Source organism: Chlorocebus sabaeus, chromosome 5 (genome assembly GCF_047675955.1).
Source record: "Chlorocebus sabaeus isolate Y175 chromosome 5, mChlSab1.0.hap1, whole genome shotgun sequence".
Classification (NCBI taxonomy): Eukaryota; Metazoa; Chordata; class Mammalia; order Primates; family Cercopithecidae; genus Chlorocebus; species Chlorocebus sabaeus.
The window spans coordinates 54,775,858-54,798,436 of NC_132908.1; the positions used below are offsets into that span (position 1 = coordinate 54,775,858).

At 49.3% G+C, this 22,579-nt stretch overlaps 1 protein-coding gene and 1 pseudogene across 1 annotated transcript in view; both read left to right on the top strand.

The window, feature by feature from the left end:
- The window catches only part of DRC7 (dynein regulatory complex subunit 7), a 35,891-nt gene extending 14,678 nt beyond the window's left edge, over positions 1 to 21,213 (top strand). Inside the window, exons 7-17 of the mRNA XM_073015418.1 lie at positions 5,862 to 5,990; positions 9,166 to 9,238; positions 10,214 to 10,342; positions 10,504 to 10,632; positions 12,103 to 12,323; positions 13,484 to 13,699; positions 14,260 to 14,370; positions 14,723 to 14,833; positions 16,139 to 16,333; positions 18,486 to 18,625; positions 18,720 to 21,213. Of these exons, the coding sequence (XP_072871519.1) occupies positions 5,862 to 5,990; positions 9,166 to 9,238; positions 10,214 to 10,342; positions 10,504 to 10,632; positions 12,103 to 12,323; positions 13,484 to 13,699; positions 14,260 to 14,370; positions 14,723 to 14,833; positions 16,139 to 16,333; positions 18,486 to 18,625; positions 18,720 to 18,813 (1,548 nt within the window). The 3' untranslated portion in view covers positions 18,814 to 21,213. The remainder of the gene's footprint in view (positions 1 to 5,861; positions 5,991 to 9,165; positions 9,239 to 10,213; positions 10,343 to 10,503; positions 10,633 to 12,102; positions 12,324 to 13,483; positions 13,700 to 14,259; positions 14,371 to 14,722; positions 14,834 to 16,138; positions 16,334 to 18,485; positions 18,626 to 18,719) is intronic.
- LOC103233068 (mitochondrial carrier homolog 2-like) lies at positions 1,137 to 2,790 on the top strand (annotated as a pseudogene).
- Positions 21,214 to 22,579: the final 1,366 nt, after the last annotated feature.

Genomic DNA, 22,579 nt, shown 5'->3' on the forward strand with positions numbered 1-22,579 from the left:
TCTCCATTGTTTTTGTTTTCTATCTCATTGATGTCCACTCTGATCTTTATTATTTTATACCTTTTGCTTACTTTGAGCTTCATTTACTCTCTTCTAGTTTCTTAACGTGGAAGCTGAGATAATTCATCTAAGACTGTTCTTATTTTTTTTTTTTTTGAGATGGAGTTTCGCTCTTGTTGCCCACGCTGGAGTGCAATGGTGCAATCTTGGATCACTGCAACCTCTACCTTCTGGGTTCAAGTGATTCTCCTGGCTCAGCCTCCCAAGTTGCTGAGATTACAGGCATGCACCACCATGCCCGGCTAAGCCTGTTCTTTTCTAACATAAGCCTTCTTTCTCTCGGAAGTACTACTTTAGTGACATCCCACACATTTTACTCTATTGTGTTCATTTTCCTTCCATTCAATATGCTCTTCAATTTCCATTTTAATTTCTCCTTTAATTCATGGGCCATTTGAAAATGTGTTTAGTTTACAGATATTTAGAAACCCTCTAGAGATCTTTCTACTGTTGATTTCTAATTTAATTCTGTAGTGATTAGAGAATATAACTTGGTATGACTTCTATTATTTTACATGTGCTATAGTTTGTTTTATGGACCATAATATGGTCTGTCTAGGAAATTCACCAAATTCGTAATATAGTGAATTTTCTGTGTGTACTTGACAAGAATGTGTATTTTGCTGTTGGGTGGAATGTTCTATAAATGTCAATAATCTCAAGTTGATTGATAGTGTTATTCAAATATTGTATATCTTTGCAGATTTTCTGCCTGCATTTCTTTCAGTTATTGACAACATTATTGAAATCTTAGGGCTACAGTTTTGGATTTCTCTATTTCTTCTTTCATTTCTATCAGTATTTGCTTCATGTATTTTGAAGCCCTGCTATTAGATGAGTAAATGTTTGAGATTGTTATGTCCTCATGACGACTTGACCTATCAGCATGAAATAATCAACTTTGTCCCTAGTAATAGTTTTCATTCTGACATCTATTTTGTCTGATATTAATAGAGCCACTGGAGCTTTGATTTGTATTAGCATTGGTTGTCCTCTTTGTGGAACTGTGAGTCCATTAAACCTCGTTTTTCTTTGCACATTACCCAGTCTCGGGTATGTCTATCAGTGCTCTTTCGTTGTCTCGAAGGCACTCTGTTTCTGACCAGGCCAGTTTCCCTTGGGTCCTTTTTAAGGAGACCCTGAGGAATGGCTTTCTCCTTTGCTTGGTGGCTTGGTCTGTCTGTCCATCTGCATGGCAGACGCAGCCAGTCTGGTGCTCCTGAGCTCCTGTCTCACCATCCTATTCCAGCTGCTCTCATGGGGTATGAGCCTCTTCCTGCAACAGCAGGTCAGAATACTTTGGGGCAACAAGTAGGTCAGCTTCCTGGTCCCTTTAGTTATACTCAGTACATTGCCAGCATTGATGGGAGGTGCAGGTTGTTCACACACTTAACTCCAAAACTGCTTGGGAATCCACGGTCAAATTTTGCAGTAGTTAGGACCTGGAAATGTACAGAAAGTTGTCTCATCTTCCTTTGACCAACATATCATGGAGATAAGTCGAGAGATAATCACTCGTTCTGCTGCTACCCCCATCGCACATCCCTTCTGCATGATTACTGAGATTTATGGTATAATTCATTGACAGAGAGTCCAAGTACTGTGAACTCTGTGACTCCATAGCAAACATCTACTGGGAAGAAGGCATCCTAGGATTTCTCATCTGTCTTGTTCCTCACCTCCTCCTAGGCAACATCATTTCTTTATGGCTCTGTAACTCGCTGGCCTACCTCATCAATACCTATGCACTCTGGTGGGGCATGGTGGCTTATGCCTGTAATCCTGATACTTTGGGGAGGATGAGGTAAGAGGATCGCTTGAGCTCAGGAGTTTGAGACCAGCCTGGACAACAAAGTGAGACCTCATCTCTATGAAAAAATTTCAAAAAACTTAGCCAGGCATGATGGCATGCACCTGTAGTCCCAGCTACTACGGAGGCTGAGGTGGGACAATTGCTTGAGCCCAGGAGGTCAAGGCTGCAGTGAGCCATGATTGTGCCACTGCACTACAGCCTGGGCAACAGAGAGAGAGTCTCTCTCTTTCTCACACACTCACACATGCGCGCGCACGCATGCACGCACTGGACAGTGAGGTTTCTATCAGGAATGAAATGAACAGTATGAAGAGTTATTCTCAAGCTGTCACAAAACTGCTTGCCAGTATGTTGACCTATCCCTTTGTGCTTGTCTCTAATCTTATGGCTGTCAACAGCCATGGGCTTGCTGGTGGACCCCTTTCTTCCTTCCCAGTATATACTACTTGCATAAATTGCCGGTGCATGCTACAAAAACAGGGAAATATAAGCCGAGGAAATAGCTTGTTTTTCTCAAAGGATCCCTTTGGAAGACTTGTTTTGACCTGAGAATGTGAATTTGAAGATGTAGGGTGAGAGAGTGACATTTCTATAGTCCCAGATGCACCAAATTATGGGAGACAATGTTGATTTCTATATAGTGTTCCACACTTTTATTTTATTTTATTTTTTAGACAGACTCTCGCTCTGTCACCCACACTGGAGTGCAGTGGCGCGATCTTGGCTCACTGCAATCCCCACCTCCTGAGTTCAAGTGATCTTCTCACCTCAGCCTGAGTAGCTGGGATTACAGGCAGGCACCACCACAGCTGGCTAATTTTTTTGTATTTTTAGTAGAGACAGCGTTTCACCATTTTGGCCAGTCTGGTCTCGAACTCCCGACCTCAAGTGATCTGCCCACCTTGGCCTCCCAAAGTGTTGGGATTACAGGCCTGAGCCACTGTACCTGATGACCTTTTTAAATGGTCATTTAGTCTTGGGGAATGAATAAATAAGTAAATAAGTGTCAGAGGGATGGCTGCCGGCCCCTGCAGGAGACAGGCAGAGTTGATGCATGATTGCTCTGCTGGTTGCTCTGTCTCTGTGAAGAAGTCAGAAGCTCCAAGAGAGAGAAACTTCTGCCTTCAGCAAAGGAGACGCCTCTCGTCACTCTGCCTCCCTTAGACACTGATTCCAGGGTTGTGGGAAGTAACACTCAGTAGGTGCTCAAAATAGTCTCTAGCTGTTCAATACATGTTAACTATTGTTGCTCCCATTTTACAGGTAAGGAAACTGAGGCCGAGTGAAGTGAGATCGCTTCTCCCACGCCACACAGAGGGAGAAGAGCCGACACTGCCCTCTCCCAGGGCCTGGGCTCATAAGCACCATGGTGGTCGGTGTCCTCTGAAGGATAACAGCCCTTCAAAGGATGCTACAGTCCTCCTTCAGCCCCTCTTCCAGGCTGAATGTCCCCATCCCATCCATCAGGCTCCAAGGTGAAGGCGGAAGTGAGGCCAGAGGGGCAGTACTGTACCAAGTGAGGGCATGAGGAAGAGATGATGACATAGGCTGTCACTTTTACCACTACACGAACATTGGAGCAGCTGCTTTGTTTCTTCAAAGAACCTTGAAATAGCGAGGGGTTGGAGGAGGATGGTAAGGCATCCACAGAGTGACTGCCTGGTGCTAACATACCCTGGACACATGGATGTGGCCGTTGTCCATTCAATTATTCTTTTTCTAAAGAAATAGAACTTAAAGTAACAAAGCATAATATCTAACTACTGCTTACACTGGTTTACAAAAGTAACAAAATGTAGGCCAAGAGTGAAAGTAGCTTGGCCAGGCACGGTGGCTCACGCCTTTAATCCTAGGACTTTGAGAGGTCAAGGTGGGTGGATCACTTGAGGCCAGGAGTTCAAGACTAGCCTGACCAATATGGTGAAACCCCATCTCTACTAAAAATATAAAAATTAACCAGGTGTGGTGGCAGGCACCTGTAATCCCAGCTAACTGGGAAGCTGAGGCGTGAGAATTGCTTGAACCCAGGAGGCAGAGATTGCCGTGAGCCGAGATTGCGCCAGTGCACTCTAGCCTGGGTGACAGAGCAAGACTCCATCTCCAAAAAAAAAAAAAAAAAGTGTGAAAGGCGGCAAATATCTATACAGTCGTGTTGCTATCCACTAAGCCCACTAAGCTTTGTCTGCAGTCACTGTGACATCTACCAGCAGTTCTCTCCCCCACTCTCCTCTGTTATGCCCCCTACTTCTCTCCCCTCCACCCACCAGCTAGGGCAGAGAAATACTCAGGAGCCTTCCCAGGACTCACACATGACAGTGAGTACTAGGCTTAGTGTTGGCTTCAGGACAGCTTAATATTAACACCCCTCCAGGCAGCTGTTCTGCAGCCTTTGATTTCCTCTGGAACATGATTTAGGGTGGGGAGAACACCTTGCTCTAGGAAGGTGTTGATTAGAATGTGAGGTGCTCCCCACCTTCTAGGAATTTTCTGACAGATGAGCCACTTTTATTGAGGGGACTGAGGCTTCAGGTGGGCTGGGTGAAAAGAGGTCAGGAGTTTGAGACCAGCCTGACCAACATGGTGAAACCCGTCTCTACTAAAAATGCAAAAATTATCTGGGCTATGGTGGCGTGCGCTTGTAGTCCCAGCTACTCAGGAGGCTGAGGTATGAGAATCGCTTGAACCCAGGAGGTGGAGGTTGCAGTGAGCCGAGATCATGCCACTGTACTCCAGCCTGGGCAACAGAGGGAGACCTTGTCTCAAAAAACAAAAAAAAAAACAAAAAAAAAAAAGAGAAAAGAAAGAAAAGAGGTGGCAGACACACTCCATAGAGGAGAAATTCCCACCCACATGCTGTTTTGTTTTGTTTTGTTTTGTTTTGGAGAGACAGGGTGTTACTCTGTCTACCAGGTTGGAGTACAGTGGTGTGTTCACAGCTCGCTGCAGCCTCAACTTCCTGGGATCAAGTGATCCTCCTGCCTCAGCCTCCCAAGTAGCCAGGACTACAGGTGCGTGCCACCATGAACTGGCAAAAAAAAAAAAAAAAAAGGCCAGGCACAGTGGCTCATGCCTGTAATCCCAGTACTTTGGGAGGCCAAGGCAGGCATATCACTTGAGGTCAGGAGTTCGAAACCAGCCTGGCCAAAATGGTGAAACCCCATCTCTACTAAAAATATAAAAATGAGCCAGGCTCATTAGCATGTGCCTGTAATCCCAGCTACTCAGGAGGCTGAGGCAGGAAAATCACTTGAGCCTGGGAGGCAGAGGTTGCAGTGAGCCGAGATCACGCCACTGCACTCCAGCCTGGGCAACAGAGTGAGACTCTGTCTCAAAAAAAAATAAACAAAATAATAACAAAAAATTGTAGAGGTGGGATCTCCCTTTGCTACCCAGGCTGGTCTTGAGCTCCTGGGTTCAAGTGATCCTTGTGTGTCAGTCTCCCAAAGTGCTGGAACTACAGGCACAAGCCACCATGCCTGGCTGTCCACCTGCTTCTTATGTATAACCTCCACGTGTGCCTGCCTAGTTCCCTTGTTCCTGGCATGGGTAAAATAAACAGGAGGAATCCTTTTTTAAAAACCTTCCGCTTTCTGGGAGGTGCTAGACCCTTCTACCATCAAATCTTGCTGGTTTGTTTTCATTGGCTCTAAGCACTGCCCCGCTGACGCGGAAAGACCTACACATCCAGGTCTAGCCCAGGCCAGAGAGCCTCGTGGTCTCTCATAGGGGCCAGCACGAGATGTCCTCACAGGGAGGCTGAATGATGGGCAGGGAGTTCTGCTTCCCCTCGGGGCCTCAGTTTCCCTGTTGGGATGAGGAGGGTGGGCGTGGACTCTCAGAGCCACCTGGGACTGACGTTCTGCTTCTCTAAGCCCTGGGTCCAGGTCCCTTCTCTGCCCTGGAGTAGCCGTCTCCCAACTCCTCATGGAGCAGATGGGGGCGTGGTGGCCGTGGGGTGCACTCAGTTGACTGCCCTCATCCCCAACAGGACTTGATCTTTGACCTGGGTGACCCTGTGAGGTGGGAGTACATGCTCCTGGGGACTGATAAGTCTCAGCTGTCCCTGACTGAAGAAGATGACAGTGGGATAAACGATGAGGATGATGTGGAAAATCTGGTGAGTCTCAGCAGCTCAAGAACCAAGGGAATGTGTGTGAAGGCTTCAGGGAGCCTGACAAGTGTCCCCAGCAGCGTGTGTGTGGCAGTGGGGGATGGCCCACGTAGACCAATGATCCGTTCCTCAAAGCAGGAAGGCTTGGGCAATTCCCTTATTTTACAGATGGGCACATTGAGGCCCAGAAAGGCCAGTAACCTATCCAGGACCTCCCAGTGGGTTAGAGAAGGGACAGGACTTGAAGTCAGGTCTTCTGCCCCCCATATCATCCACCTTGTTCAGGAGTTGCCCTGCTCCTTTGGAAAGATGCCCCTTGCCAGCCTGGGCAACATAATGGGACCCTGTCTCTACAAGAAAATGTAAAAATTAGCTGGCTGTGGTGGCATGCACCTATAGTCCCAGCTACTTGGGAGGCTGAGGCAGGAGGATCACTTGAGACTGAGAGGTCGAGGCTGCAGTGAACTGTGTTCCTGCCACTGCATTCCAGCCTGGGCAACCCCACCCTACCACAAAAAATAAAAATAAAAATAAATTTAGAAAAAGACAGTTGCAGAGTGGGGTCATAAGACCCCTGGGAGTCCCGGAGCTGGCTGTTCTCAGTTCCATCCCAAGTAGCCATCATGAGCCCCACACGCTGCCAGGCCTTTCTTGTCTGTTCTGTCAGTTCCTCTGAAAGTCATTGGCCAGGGCCTTACCCACATCACCAGCCTCCCTTCTCGGAATTCAGTTTCCGCCTTTATGTGAAATAGAGACAGAAGGGTCATAGTTGTATTCATAGTCATTCTAATAGGTGCATTCGTCTGGCATCACAAAGCACCACAGATGGGGATGCTTAAATGACAGAAATTAATTTTCTTACAGTTCTGGAGGCTGGAAGTCTGAGATCAAGATGTGGACAGGGTTGGTTCCTTCTGAGCCCCCTGTCCTTGGCTTGTAGATGGCTGTCTTCTCCCTGTCTTCACACTGTCTTCCCTCTGTACAAATCTATGTCCCAATCTGTTCTTATAAGGACATCAGTCATATATATATATTTTTTTTAATTTTTTTTGAGGCAGGGTCTCCTCTGTTGCTCAGGCTAGAGTGCAGTGGCACGATCATAGCTCACTGCAGCCTCGAACTCCTGGGCCCAAATGATCCTTCCACCTTGGCCTCTTGAGTACCTGGGACTACAGACACACACCACCACACCTGGCTAATTTTTGTTTTTCAGAGAGACGTGGTCTTGCTATGTTACCCAGGCTGGTCTCGAACTCCTGGGCTCAAGAGATCCCTTTGCCTTGGCCTCCCAAAGTGTTGGTATTACAGGCATGAGCCACCATGCCCAACCAACACAGTCCTATTGGATTAGGGCCCACTCTAATTGAACTCATTTGACCTTAATCACCTCTCTAAAGACCCTGTCTCTATAATCATTCAAACAGTAAGTGATCAAGACAACAACAACAACAAAGATAACATAAGAAAAATAAATAAAACAAATATAGTAACTTTCAGGGCTTAAAACTTCAACCTATGAATTTTAGGGGGACGCCATTCAGCCCGAAGTAAAAGGTAGCACTCATATAGTCCTTACTAAGCATTGGGATCCGTTGTATCTATTTAACCTGAAGTAACTCGTTAAAATCCCCACAGCCACCTGGTGAGGTGGGCACTGGTATTACCACCTGTGATTAATATGATCCCATTTTACCGATGGGAAGACTCACACACAGAGAGGTTAAGTCACTTACCCAAAGCAACACAGCTGGTAAGTGACAGAGCTGGGATTTGAACCTACACAGTCTGGCTCCACAGTCTGGGTTCTCAGTGGTAACTCTGTTCTACCTCCTGGGGCTGCTTGATGTGATGTGCTTGGCACAGCAGTGTAGACCGCCTGAAAAGGGTGCTGAATGTTCTCAGCGTCCTCATCTCCAGAGACTGGGGACATCTTGTGTGCACTAAATCTGGGCATAGGTGCCCCCTGCTGGCCGTGGGGCATGGACCAGCCAGGGCCTGAGAGCCCAGCCCTGCAGGCAGCTGGCTTAGTGCCAGCATGGCTAATAAACAGTTCCAGTCTCCTGGTCCACCCTGGCCCAAGAGCCCTCGTTACAGCAAAGATGGACAGAGGGCAACCCAAAGAGTCAGAGCCCAGTCATGGACCCCCAGGAAAAAACAGACCCCTGGTGACAGCCCACCCACCTGGCTGTCTTGGAGATTTTTGACAATACTAACTGCTGACTGCTCACCCATTTTTGTCCCCTGCAAAATGTCACAATTAGATAAGCAGGTGTCAGACATATGAGCAATGTTTGTGGAAAAAAGGTTTTAAGTTGAGAAAGTCTTATCCAAGTTTCTGTGATTATCTAGTTTGAGGACCATTTATCTAGATCAGGCCTTATTTCACAAATGGGGAAATTAAGGCTCAGAGAGGAAACAATAATAGGCCGGGCACGGTGGCTCATGCATGTAATCCCAGCACTATGGGAGGCCAAGATGGGCATATCATTTGAGGTCAGGAGTTCGAGACCAGCCTGGGCAACATGGTGAGACCCGCCCCCCCATCTCTACTAAAAATACAAAAATCAACTGGGTGTGGTAGGCGCATGCCTGTAATCCCAGCTCCTCAGGAGGCTGAGGCAGGAGAATCACTTGAATCTGGGAGATGGAGGTTGCAGTGAGCCAAGATTATGCCACTGCACTCCAGCCTGGGCAACAGAACAAGACTCCATCTCTAATAATAATAACAACAACAATAATAATAATAATGTCAGCCAGACAGAGTCCCAAGGCCTTTACAGACATTATATCATTTAATCCTCCTAAAAGATCCAGTTTACAGTTAAGAAAACTAAGGCTTAGAGCAGTTAACAGACTTGCCCAGGACCCCTTAGCTGGTCTTGGAGAGAGGGTGGGGCTTGGGTGCCCTGACTCCAGAAACACCTCTCTAATCACGAAGGGCCTGCAGCCAGGGCAGGGGGTGCTGCTGTGCTAAGCCAGGCAGGTATAGGGAAGAGCTCCCTGCCCAGAGTAGACTCCTCCTCTTCCACATCATGAGTCGTGCTCATGACCTCCAGTTCCCCTGGGGAAGCCAACGGACCACCTTGGCTTGGCTCTGCAGGCAGAGACAGAGCTTGGACCATAACTTCTGCTTCAAGGCCCTGACCAACACCACCTCCCCCACCCGTTTCTCTCCCATCAGGGCAAGGAGGATGAGGATAAGAGCTTCGACATGCCCCACTCGTGGGTGGAACAGATTGAGATCTCCCCGGAAGGTATTTTCTATTTGTGTGTTTACTTACCCTCTCCAGATCCAGTTCCTGGGCCTCCAGAGAGGTCTGCAGCAGCAGTGAGGCGGGGGGGACACAGCAGGGAATGCCGTGCTCCACATTTCCACCCTTCCCACCTTCAGCTGCACCCTCTCTCCCTCCCTCCTCCCTTCCTGCCACAAGCACTCAGCTCTGACCCCGAGGCCCTGACACCAGTCAGGCACACAGGGCGATGCAGCTTAGTGAGGATGTGTGGGATGATGGCGTGTGGGCAGCAGCAAGGCCTGGGAACCCAGCCCGTTCCCCTCTCACACTCTTCTACCCAGAGGAGGCTACGGGCAGTGCCCAGATGGTGCGGGGGGTCTCAGGACTGGAGAGGGGCAGGTAGAGAAGGCAGGAGGGCAGGGACTGTCATGCTCCATGTCAATATCTGCTGGTGCCCACCTAGGGAGCACCCAGGCCTATGGGGAAGGCATGGGCCATTTCATCAGGGTGGGAAGTGCCAGAGAGGGTGTCACGGGAACCCAGAGGAGGTGCACCCAGCCCAGCACTGGGGCTAGGGCCTGGGGGTGGGTGAGCAGAAAGGGGTACCAGAAGTAGGCTAGAGGTCACCTGGGCAAAGTTTTGAAGGATCTGAAGGAGTCAGTCCAACAAGAGGAGGAGGGGATGATGGTGTTTCTGGCAGAGACCTGTACAAGCAAAGGCCTAGCAGTGGAATAGTGTGGTTGGCTGCGGGGCACACCCTCTGATGGGGCTCAAATCCCATTCTTGGGTGGATTTGTGCTTCTGTCTGGCCTGAGAACCCCTCTAGGGCTGGAGCCACCCCTGGTGATTATTCTCCTCGGCCTCCCTGGATCGGGCTTGGGGCCGGAGGAGTTCAGTATACAGAGAACGGGCAGTGGATGAATGAGTGGCTGGGCAGGGCTGGCCCTCCCTTCCCCCAAACTAGGAAGGATAGACCCCAGCTGACTGTGTCCACAGCATTTGAGACCCGCTGCCCGAATGGGAAGAAGGTGATTCAGTACAAGAGGGCAAAGCTGGAGAAGTGGGCCCCGTACCTCAACAGCAACGGCCTTGTGAGCCGCCTCACCACCTACGAGGACCTGGAGTGTAAGGGGGATTGCTCTGGCCATGGCTCCAGGCCCGCCCAGGGGCGGGGGTGGCTTCTACTCTCTCCGGGGGCATTGCTGGCCTCTGTGTGCCTGGAGTAAGTAGCGGTTGAAGACTAGGGGAGCTGGCCTGGCTGCAGCAAACATCCATCGGCCCCACAGGTACCAATATTTTGGAGATAAAGGAGTGGTACCAGAACCGGGAGGACATGCTGGAGCTGAAACACATAAACAAGACCACAGACCTGAAGATAGACTACTTCAAACCTGGCCACCCCCAGGCTCTGCGCGGTACGTGGCTCCCTTTTCCTGGGCCGGCCAGGAGCCTGGGGTAGAGGCCTCACACACCCTGTGGCAGGTGGTATGTGGTGGGAGGAACCAGCATACATATTACACAGGGATTCTTGGGCAGCCAGCAGTAGAAGCTGCCCTGCCTCCCTCAGCAAACCCGATGTGTGGGAGGTCAGGGAAAGCTCAGAAAATCTAAGGAAATGCGACAAATGCTCCTCCAGGAAAGCTGAAGGGGGCACCACATGCCCGCTCAGTGGTTGGAATCAGGCCAGAACCTCACCATGAGGTCACACGATGGAGGCCACATTTAAAGGAGGCAGTGCCGGGCACAGGGTCTCACACCTGTAATCCCAGTACTTTGGGAGGCCAACGTGGCCAGTTGAGCCCAGTGGTTCAAGACCAGCCTGAGATATATGGTGAAACCCCATCTCTACAAAAAATACAAAAATTAACCAGGAGTGGTGGCACATGCTTGTAATCCCAACTACTCAGGAGACTGAGGCAGGAGAATCACTTGAACCCAGGAGGTCGAGGCTGCAGTGAGCCGAGATTATGCCACTTCACTCCAGCCTGGGTGACAGAGAGAGATCCTGTCTCAAGGAAGAAAAAAAATCCTGACCAAGAAATTTACAAAAGAAAAGTATGGGGTAATATACATTTTTAAAAATGATCAACCTCATTTGGAGGTTGATATTGAAAAAAAGAAACTAATAAGGTCCCTAACCAATAAAGGACCCATCTTATAACCCCCATGTTGGCAAAGATGAAAAAAATGGTACTACTGGGTATGAACAAGTGTGGCAGCAATAGTCACTCTGTGTCACTGTTGACGGGACAGCAAATTGGAACTTTTATGGAGGACAGTTGGACAAAATATTGATAATGACCACAAAACATGTACGCTTTTGGCTGGGCACAGTGGCTTACACCAACAATCCCAGCACTTTGGGTGGATCACCTGAGGTCAGGAGTTTGAGACCAGCCTGGCCAACATGGTGAAACCCTGCTACTACTAAAAATACAAAAATTAGCCAGGTGTGGTGGCAGGTGCCTGTAGTCCCAGTTACTCGGGAGGCTGAGACAGGAGAATCACTTGAACCCAGGTGGCAGAGATTGCAGTGAGCTGAGATTGTGTCACTGCACTCCAGCCTGGGTGACAGAGCAAGGCTCCATCTCAAAAATTTTGTACACTTTTGGACCCAGCAACTCCATTGCTGATAATTTATTCTTAGCAAATAATGGACAAGAATGAAAAATGCGCAATGCAGATGTTCATCATGGTGTTGGTAATAATCAGAAAAAGTTGTACACAACCTAAACACCCAGCAATAGGGAACTGGTTCCATAGCTAACCTCATCCATAACGTGGGGCTGTCTTCTCCCTGGGCCTGGGGTTGGGCGATCAAGCCAGCAGCCATACTTCCCAGTGCTCATGTAGCTGTCTCCTCCCACCTCCTGCTCCCCACCCAGTGCACTCCTACAAGTCCATGCAACCTGAGATGGACCGTGTCATTGAGTTTTATGAAATGGCCCGTGTGGATGGCCTGATAAAGCGGGAGGAGACAGCCAGGACAATGACAGAGTACTATCAAGGACGCCCAGACTTCCTTTCCTACCGCCATGCCAACTTCCGACCCCGAGTCAAGAAACTCGCTCTGAGCAGTGCAGAGTCAAACCCCCGGCCCATTGTGGTAAGAGCTCGCCGGGGCTGGGAACAGGTCGCCCTCCTTCTCTGGCAGTTGATGTCACCTCTGAATGGTGAGAGCCCTGGCTCTGGGGTGGCATTAAGGCCTGAGACATATCCAAGGGCACCAATGATGAACGAAGCATTTTACCAAATGTATTAGTCTGTTCTCATGCTGCTATTAAGAAATACCTGAGACTGGGTAATTTATAAAGAAAAGAAGCTTCATTGACTCAGTTCCGCATGGCTGGGGAGCCCTTAGGAAACTTAGCATCATGGCAGAAGAGTCCTTTTCACCGGGCAGCAGGAGCGCGAATAAGTGCGGAGCAAAGGGGGAAACCACTTATAAAACCATCAGATCTCAGGAGAACTCACTCACTATCATGAGAATAGCATGGGGGAAACCACCGCCATGATTCAATTATCTCCACCTGGTCCCGCCCTTGACCTATGGGGATTATTACAATTCAAGGTGAGATTTGGGTGGGAGAACACGAAGCCAAATCGTATCACCAAATGTACCATCCTGGGGTTGTCTGGTGCCAGACTGTGCCCTCAACCATGGGGCCAAGGATGTGTTATTTCCTTATTGTTATGCAAAAATACACACTCATGACTAAACATTTGGAAAACATGTAAGAATGTAGAGAAAAGCAAAAATATCTCAGAATGGCATCTCTCATATATTACCATGGATTATAAATTTGGTTTTGAGAGTTTTTTCTAATGTAATTGAGATAGGGACCTGGGAATTATAGTCCCTGTATTACCCACTTAACATGAAATTGTGCATTTTCCCCTCCATATCGTTACAATTTAGTTGGCAACTGTGTGTAATGGCAGCATGCAAAGAAGCTCTTTCTAGCAGTAAGGGATGTCTAGGGGTCTAGCAATGGAGTAGGCTGCCTGCAGAGGTAGTGAGCTTCCCATCTCTTGAGGTAGGCAAGCAGAGTCTTGAAGGAGCTGAGGAGGGGCCCACCACCATACGGGACTGGAGTGGCCTGTCCATGAGAACCCACGAAATCCATTGTCTGCTTAAGAGGGGCTATTCCACGTGAATCTCCAAACAACCCCAGACTCCAGGGCCCTGAAGGTCCGTTGCTCCTGCCTTCGGGCATGCAGAGAAATCTCTCACACCCTCATCCTTTGCTTGTTCTCGCCTCCCAGAAAATCACAGAGCAGTTCTTCCGCAACCCAGCGAAGCCCGCGGAGGAGGACGTGGCAGAGCGCGTGTTTCTGCTGGCGGAGGAGCGCATCCAGCTGCGCTACCACTGCCGCGACGACCACATCACAGCCTCCAAGCGCGAGTTCCTGCGGCGCACCGAGGTGGACAGCAAAGGCAACAAGATCATCATGACGCCCGACATGTGCATCAGCTTCGAGGTGGGCATGGGGACCACGGCGGGCAGGGGTCGGGTGTAGGAGGAACCGGAGCTCTTTGTCTTATTCCAGCAACGTGGGAGAACCTGGACGGGCACTGGTGAATCCTGGCCCCGAAATTCATCTTTGCCCCTTGGGAAAACCAAAAGTTTCCACCTGGGGACCCTTCTCTTTGCAGTTCCTCTGAAAATCTTCCCTTTTCTACCAAAAAAAGAGAATTCAGCAGGCTAAGACGACTCCTCATGTTCCCCACTCCTGGTCAGGGCAAACCTCAGATCCTAGGGAGGCTCTGGGGGAGGGGAAGATTCTCACCACCTCTGAGGGGCTAGCCTTCCTAGTCAAACCCTCACTCTCCTGGCACAGTCCCCAGCTTTTCTGAGTCTTCAGTTTCTCTTTTATTATTATCTGTGTTTTTATAAGTGAGAAAATTAAGGCTCAGAGAGGCTTAGCAACTTGCTCGAGGTCACACAGCTAGAAAGTGGCAGGGGTAGATTTGAACCCAGGTGGTCCTATGCGCCGATCATGGCAGCCTCTCTGTGTTACCGAGGTGGTTGTTGTCCCAGGTGGAGCCCATGGAGCACACCAAGAAGCTGCTCTACCAGTACGAGGCCATGATGCACCTGAAGAGGGAGGAGAAGCTGTCCAGACATCAGGTCTGGGAGTCAGAGCTGGAGGTAGGGTCCTATGGGAGAGTGAGCAGGTGGGCGGTATCTTTGTTTTTGAGATAGGGTCTCGCTCTGTAACCCAGGCTGGAATGCAGTGGTGCAATGATGGCTGTACATCCCAGGTTCAGGTGATCCTCCCACCTCATCCTCCCAGGTAACTGGGACTACTAGCGCACACCACTATGCCTGGCTAATTTCTTGTTTTTGTTTTTGTTTTTTAACAGACAGGGTTTTTCCATTTTGCCCAGGCTGGTCTCATACACCTGAACTCATGCGATCTGCCCTCCTTGACTTCCCAAAGTGCTGGGGTTACAGGAGTCGGGGGTGTCTTCATCACGCCCTCCAGCACTTCTCATTTCAGGTGCTGGAGATCCTGAAGCTTCGAGAGGAAGAGGAGGCGGCGCACACGCTGACCATCTCCATCTATGACACCAAGCGGAATGAGAAGAGCAAGGAATATCGGGAGGCCATGGTCAGTCCCAATCCCTTCCCCAGGCCCCAGCTTTTCCTAGACCCCCCTGGCCTCCAGGGTGGTGGGGACCATGAGGGATTCTGCTGAGAAACCCTCTGTGGGGGATACGGTTATTGATACCATGCGGTCATCCTTGCTGCCGAGCTGACCGTTTCTATGGTTCATCCCAAAGAGTACCTGGGATTTGGGCAAGGTCTCCCCCCATCCCCAGGGGCTGTAGCCAAGCCAAGGCCTGTGGTTGGGAAAAGAATTAAAATTATGTGCCCACCTCTACTCAGGGCTCCCACTGAGGTTGCACCCTGGGTCAGTGGCCCCAGTGAGCTACCTCTGGCTCCAGGCCTGAGCAATCCTGCTCTCCAGCACAGGGAGGGCATTTGGGTTACACCCGCAGGTTGCAAGGCCCCACCTGGTTTTCAGGGCCGGCTTCTGAATCCCTTTCACCAACCAAGTTGAGATTTCTAAAAATAGTTTGGGGATCGTGAGGCAGGACGGTGCATCAGATGACCGTTCTCAGATCCCAGGGGAAGGTGTCTGCCCCCACGTCTCCAACTTCACCACCCCCTGTCTGCAGATGTAGGACACAGTCCCCAGGGTGGAAAAGAAAAGTGAAGGGAGTTACTGGCAGTTTTTAACTAACATCATTAATAACCACTACCATTGACTGAATAAGCATCTGCTGTGGATTGTCAGGCATCAGGCTGCGTGCTTTATAGACATGATCCTGTCAGATCCTCAGAGAAGGAAACCAAAGCTCAGGTAGAGAGACACAAATTCATGTAAGAAAAAAAGAGTTGGCTGTCACCAGTAAACACAGGTCCAGAGGCCGGGCACAGTGGCTCACGCTTGCAATCTCAGCACTTTGGGAGGCCGAGGCGGGCTTATTATAAGGTCAGGAGATCGAGACCATCCTGGCTAACACGGTGAAACCCCATCTTTACTAAAAATACAAAAAAATTAGCCGGGCGTGGTGGCAGGTGCCTGTAGTCCCAGCTACTCAGGAGGCTGAGGCAGGAGAATGGTGTGAACCCAAGAGGCGGAGCTGGCAGTGAGCCGAGATCACACCACTGCATTCCAGCCTGGGTGACAGAGCGAGACTCCATCTCAAAAAAACAAAAACAAAAAAACAAAAAAAAACAACCCACAGGTCCAGAGACCAGCATGCAGGCCCTTCTAAGGCCTGTCTTGGAGGCGCCATGCACCGGGACCTGGCTGTGAGGTCTGGCTTTGTGCTGGCACACTGCTGATGCAGAGCTGGAGAGGTCTGCAGTTCCTGCTGATCCAGCTGACTGCCCCTCACCCTTACAGGAGCACATGATGCATGAAGAGCACCTACGGCAGGTGGAGACCCAGCTGGACTACCTGGCGCCATTCCTGGCCCAGCTCCCGCCAGGAGAGAAACTAACACGCTGGCAGGCGGTGCGCCTCAAGGATGAGTGCCTCAGCGACTTCAAGCAGCGGCTCATCAACAAGGCCAACCTCATCCAGGCCCGCTTTGAGAAGGTACCTCCAGCGCCTTTGTTGGGGAAGGGATCTCAGCATCTGCATCCAGAAAATGGGCCCAGGGCTGTCTGTCCACCACCTCACAGGCTTATGAGGGCCTGATGAGGGGGATGAATATGTCAACGCTTGGAGTTTCCAAATGACTGAGTTGTTCCTCCTCACACTTGTTTATCAGATAGATGAATGCATAGGGAGATGAATGGGTGTAGGTATGGATAGGTGGGTGGGTGGGTGGATGGATGGATGGATGGATGGATGGATGGATGGATGGATGAATAGATGGGTGGACGAATGGATGGGTAGATAGATGGATGAATAGGTAGATGGGTGGGTGGATTGATAGGTGGATAGATGGATGGATGAGTGAATGAATAGATGGGTGGGTGGATGGGTGGATAAATGGATGGATGGGTAGATGGATGGGAGGATGAATGGATGGGTGAGTAGATAGATAGGTGTATGGGTATATGTATGGATAGATAGATGGATGGATGGGTGGGTGGATGAGTGGGTGGGTAGATGGATGAATGGTTGGATGGGTGGATGGATGAATGGATGAGTGAGTGAGTGGGTGGATGGATGGATGGGTGGATCAGTGAGTGAGTGAGTGGGCAGATGGATGAGTGGGTGAGTGGATGGATGAGTGGGCAGGTGGATGGATGAATGGATGGATGGGTGGATAGATGGATGGATGATTGGGGGATGAGTGAGTGGGTGGGTGAATGGATGAGTGGGTGGGTAGATGGATGGATGGATGGATGGGTGAGTGGGTGGATGGATGAGTGGGTGGGTGGGTGAGTGGGTGGGTGGATGGATGGATGGATGGATGGATGGATGGATGGATAGATGAGTGAGTGGGTAGATGAGTGAGTGAGAGGGTGGGTGGATGGATGGATGAATGGATGGGTGGATGAGTGAGTGAGTGGGTGGGTGGATGGATGAGTGGGTGGGTGGATGGGTGGGTGGATGGATGGATGGATGGTTGGTGAGTGTGTGTGTGGATGGATGAGGAGGTGGATGGGTGAGTGGGTGGGTGGGTGGATGGATGGATGGATGGATGAGTGAGTGGGTAGATGGGTGGGTAGATGGATGGATGGATGGTTGGTGAGTGTGTGTGTGGATGGATGAGTAGGTGGATGGGTGAGTGGGTGGGTGGGTGGGTGGATGGATGGATGGATGAGTGAGTGGGTAGATGAGTGAGTGGGTGGATGGATGGATGGATGAATGGATGGGTGGGTGGATGGATGGATGAATGGATGGATGGGTGGGTGGATGGATGGATGAATGGATGGATGGGTGGATGGATGGATAAATGGATGGGTGGATGAGTGAGTGAGTGGGTGGGTGGATGGATGAGTGGGTGGGTGGATGGGTGGGTGGGTGGATGGATGGATGGATGGATGGATGGATGGATGAGTGAGTGGGTAGATGAGTGGGTGGGTGGATGGATGGATGAATGGATGGGTGGGTGGATGGATGAATGGATGGATGGGTAGATGGATGGATGAATGGATGGGTGGATGAGTGAGTGAGTGGGTGGGTGGATGGATGAGTGGATGGATGGATGGGCGAGTGGATAGATGGGCAGTTGGATGGATGAGTGGACGGACGGACGGACGGATGGATGGATGGATGGGCAGGGATGAGTGGAGGGATGGGCAGAGGAATAGATGGGCAGATGGCTGGGTAGACAGAGAGATGGTACATTATAACAACTCCTAGTCCTTGACCCATTTTTGTTGGTCAGGCACACACCATGTAGTTCCCATGCACTACTAAGACTATGTCACTTAATCTTCACAAGGAGCTCTACAAGGGGAGGGGGTAGTACAATGACCCTCATTTTGTAGACAAGAAATTGCAGGTTCTGAAAATGCCAGTAACTTGTCCAGAGCTACATGGCTCTCTCAGTCTTGACCCCTGCTCTGACCTCATAGACATGACATCCCTATAAACATGACCTCACTGGCTCCCACCCAAGATATTTTGTGGTCCCTGCCTCTGTGGCAGCTATGGATAGGTGGCTTGTGTGGGTGGGGATAGTGGGGCCAACTGTCATGGGGCTGTCTAGTGACCAATGGGATTGCAGCCTGCAGCCTGGGTGAAGGTCAGCCTTGTCAGCCCCCCTTCTCTGTCCTCCCTATGACCACAGGAGACCCAGGAGCTGCAAAAGAAGCAGCAGTGGTACCAGGAGAACCAGGTGACGCTGACACCTGAGGATGAAGACCTGTACCTGAGTTACTGCTCTCAGGCCATGTTCCGCATTCGCATCCTGGAGCAGCGCCTCAATCGGTGAGCAGGCAGGGCAGGCAGAGAGAGCCCAGTGGGAGGCTGGACTGCCAGCTTTGTTACCCCTCACCCTCTTTTCTTGCCCCTCTGACTTCAGACACAAGGAACTGGCCCCACTGAAGTACCTGGCTCTGGAGGAAAAGCTCTACAAGGACCCACGCCTGGGGGAGCTCCAGAAAATATTCGCTTAATGTCTCTCCTGGGGCCTCAGCCAGAACTGCCAGAGAAAGGAAACCTCTTCCCTGGAGCCTGGCTCCTGTGTTCCCTCTACCCAGCCAATGCCTGTTTACACAGACACCTGGCCTCACTGCCAGCCCACCTTTCCTACAGCCCTGTTTGTTCCTGCTTCTCTTGGTTTTCCTGTAAATAGACACACTCTTAATTGGCCATTTGTGCCTCGCACTTCACAAGCTCCAGCAGCAGGCTTTCTCTTCTTCCGTTATCTATAGCCTGGGACCACCTGCTTCCTCCCCTTGGCCTGTCATTTACTTCCTGTCCTTCTCTCCATTGGAATGTCAGGTCTTCACAGCACCTCTGCAGATGGTCCTGCAGCCATCTGCAAACAACTGGTTAGATCTCAGTGTGACTAGGGTGGCCCACCTCACCAGGTGGGATGGGGAAAGCTAAGATGCATGCCCCAGGATTTGAGGGCTGAATCCCAGATCCTCTTCTTACCAGATACCACTTACCAATCTGTAGAATGGGGTAGCATTGTTGCATTAAATAAGACTTATGGCCAGGTGTGGGGCTCACACCTGTAATCCCAACATTTAGGGAGGCTGAGGCAGGAGGATCGCTTGAGCCCGGGAGTTTGAGACCAGCCTGGGCAACATAGTAAGAAAGACCCCATCTCTTAAAAAAAAGAGCCAGGCATGGTGGCATGAGTCTGTAGTCCCAGCTACTCAGGAGGGTGAGGTAGGAAGATCACTTTCACCTACGAAGTCAAGGCTGCAGTGAGCCATGATTGCACCACTGCACTTCAGCCTGAGCAACAGATTAAAATCCTGTCTCAAAAAAAAAGAAAAGACATAAAGCAGGGAGGCTGGGAATGGCATATAGAAAGCAGTCATTAAATATTAGCTTAAAAAATAGCCAAAATACACATGAAATGGTTGTCAAATTCATGAGTCATCTGGGAAATGAAATGTCACAACACCCTCCGGTGTGAAAAAAATAAAAAGTACTGGTGATAATGAGAAACAACTGGAACTCCCAAATAACCTTCGTAGTGAAAGTATAAATCAGTACAACCATTTTGGAAAACTGCTTGGCATTATCTATTAAAGCTAAACTAAAGCCCAACAATTCTACCCTTAGATTCTACTCCAATCCATCATTCATCAAGTAAGAATGATGAACAACTCAACAGAAATGTAGATAGATAGCTATCTGCCTAAAGGCATGTGCTAGAATGTTCATAGCAGCATTATTGATAATAGCACCATACTTGGAAGTTACCCAAATGTCCATCAAGAGCAGAATGGATACATAAATTGTGGTCTTCAGATATTTTGGGTTGTGTTTAACTGCTTAGGAAGAATGCTACTGGCATCTAGTGCATACAGGCCAGGGGTGCTGCTAAACATTCTACAATGCCCAGAACAGCTCCCCACAGCAAATAATGATCTAGCTCCAAATGCCAATAATATTGAGGTTATAGAGTGTATTAGTCTGTTTTCACACTGCTGGTAAAGACATACTCAAGACTGGGTAATTTGTAAAGAAAAAGAGGTTTAATGGACTCACAGTTCCGCATGGCTGGGGAGCCCTCACAATCATGGCAGAAGGCGAAAGGCACTTCTTACATGGTGGCAGATGAGAGAACGAGAACCAAGCTAAAGGGAAAATCCCTTATAAAATTATCAGATCTCATGAGACTAATTCACTACCACGAGAACAGTACAGGGGAAACCGCTTCCATGATTCAATTATCTTCCACTGGGTTCCTCCCATATGTGGGAATTATGGGAGCTACAATTAACAAGATGAGATTTGGGTGGGGACACAGCCAAACCGTATCATAGAGCAATGAAAATGAATGAACTTGCAACACAACTATATGGAATGATATGGTCCAACTGCCTAAGTATAATGTCAAAAGATTCAAGACACAAAAGTACATACTGAATGATTCCATTTATGTAAAGAACAAAAATAAGCAAAATTAATTGGTGATATTAGAAGTCAGGACAACCATCACTCTTGGAGTGTGAGGGTTAGTGAATAGATGTGAGCATGGAGCCCTGGGAGGGGATTCTGGTTTCTGGTCATGTTCTGCTTTTTGACCTGGATGTGTTCAGTTTGTAAAAATTCATCAACCTTGTACACTTACAATGTGTCCTCTGGAGTGTTTTTAAGTGCTTGTTGTCATGAATCTAATCAAGCCTTTAGCCCTAACTTAAGAAATTCAAGGGAAGAAATGCATTTAAGAAGAACTTCCATCGAACAAGAACTTCAGGAAATTCAGGTAAATGACACTAAAAGGAAACATTCCTAACGTGGGACAATCTACTAGGTAAATGGCCTGATCTCTTCAAAAGATCGATGTCATACAAATAAAAAGTTGGGGACAGAAATGGAAATAACTTAAAAGAGTCAAGTGTGCTGAATACTGATTGGTTCCTAGTTAGAACAAAAAGTCATAAAAGGTTTTTGGGATGACTGGGGACATGTGAAAATGGACTGGTTGTTAGAGAATTAAATTTTCTTAGCAGTGGTGATACAATGGTTATGTAGAATAAGGTCATTATTTTTATTTTATTTTTTTGAGACGGAGTCTCGCTCTGTCGCCTAGGCTGGAGTGCAGTGGCAGGATCTCAGCTCACTACAAGGCCTGCCTCCTGGGTTCACACCATTCTCCTGACTCAGCCTCCCGAGTAGCTGGGACTACAGGCGCCTGCCACCACGCCCGGCTAATTTTTTGTATTTTTAGTAGAGACAGGGTTTCACAGTGTTAGCCAGAATGGTCTTGATCTCTTGACCTCGTGATTTGCCCACCTCGGGCTCCCAAAGTGCTGGGATTACAGGCGTGAGCTACCGCGCCCGGCCTTTATTTTTATTTTTTGAAATGGATCTCAGTCTGTTGCCCAGGCTGGAGTACAGTGGCCCCATCTCGGCTCACTGCAACCTCTGCTTCCCAGGTTCAAGTGATTTCCTGGTCCAAGCAACCGCGCCTGGCCAAGGGCCTTATTTTTAAGAGCTACATGCTCAGTATTTGGTGTTGGGGTGAAATGTCGTATCTACAATTTTCAAATGGTTCAGAAAAAGACACACAGACAAAGCAAATATGGCAAACTGTTAACAAGTGCTGGAATCTACGTGGTATCATGATACTGTGTTTTCAAGTTTTCTCTATTTAGTTTTTTTTATAATACAAAAGTTAAGAGGAACTACAGACTAGACAGTTTTGATCCGATGTTATTCTAATCTTTTAAAGGTGCCTTGTGGTGACTCACACCTGTAATCCCAGCACTTTGGGAGGCTGAGGCGGGTGTATCACCTAAGGTCAGGAGTTCAAGACCAGCCTGGCCAACATGGAGAAACCCCGTCTCTACTAAAAATACAAAAACTAGCCTTAGCCAGGCATAGTGGTGGGCGCCTGTGGTTCCAGTTACTCGGGAGGCTGAACCAGGAGAATCGTTTGAACCCAGAAGGCAGAGTGGGGACTCCCCCACGCTTCAGCTTTCAGAACAAGGGTTCGAATTCTGGGGCTATTACTTTCTGACCGTGTGGTTTTTTGCAAGCATCTTAACCCGGAACTCAGTTTCCTCATCTGTAAATGGGAACAGGAATTCCTACCCCTTAGGGTTGTAGTGAGCGTTATGTGAACCCAAGGAGCCCTGATCTGAGGTGAGAGGCTGGAGGCCGAATGGCGAGGTTCGAGGAGCTCTGGGTGCCCGGGCCAACCTCTGGGCAACAGGAAGAGGAGGCTGCGGGGCCGAGTCCCTCCTAAGCGGC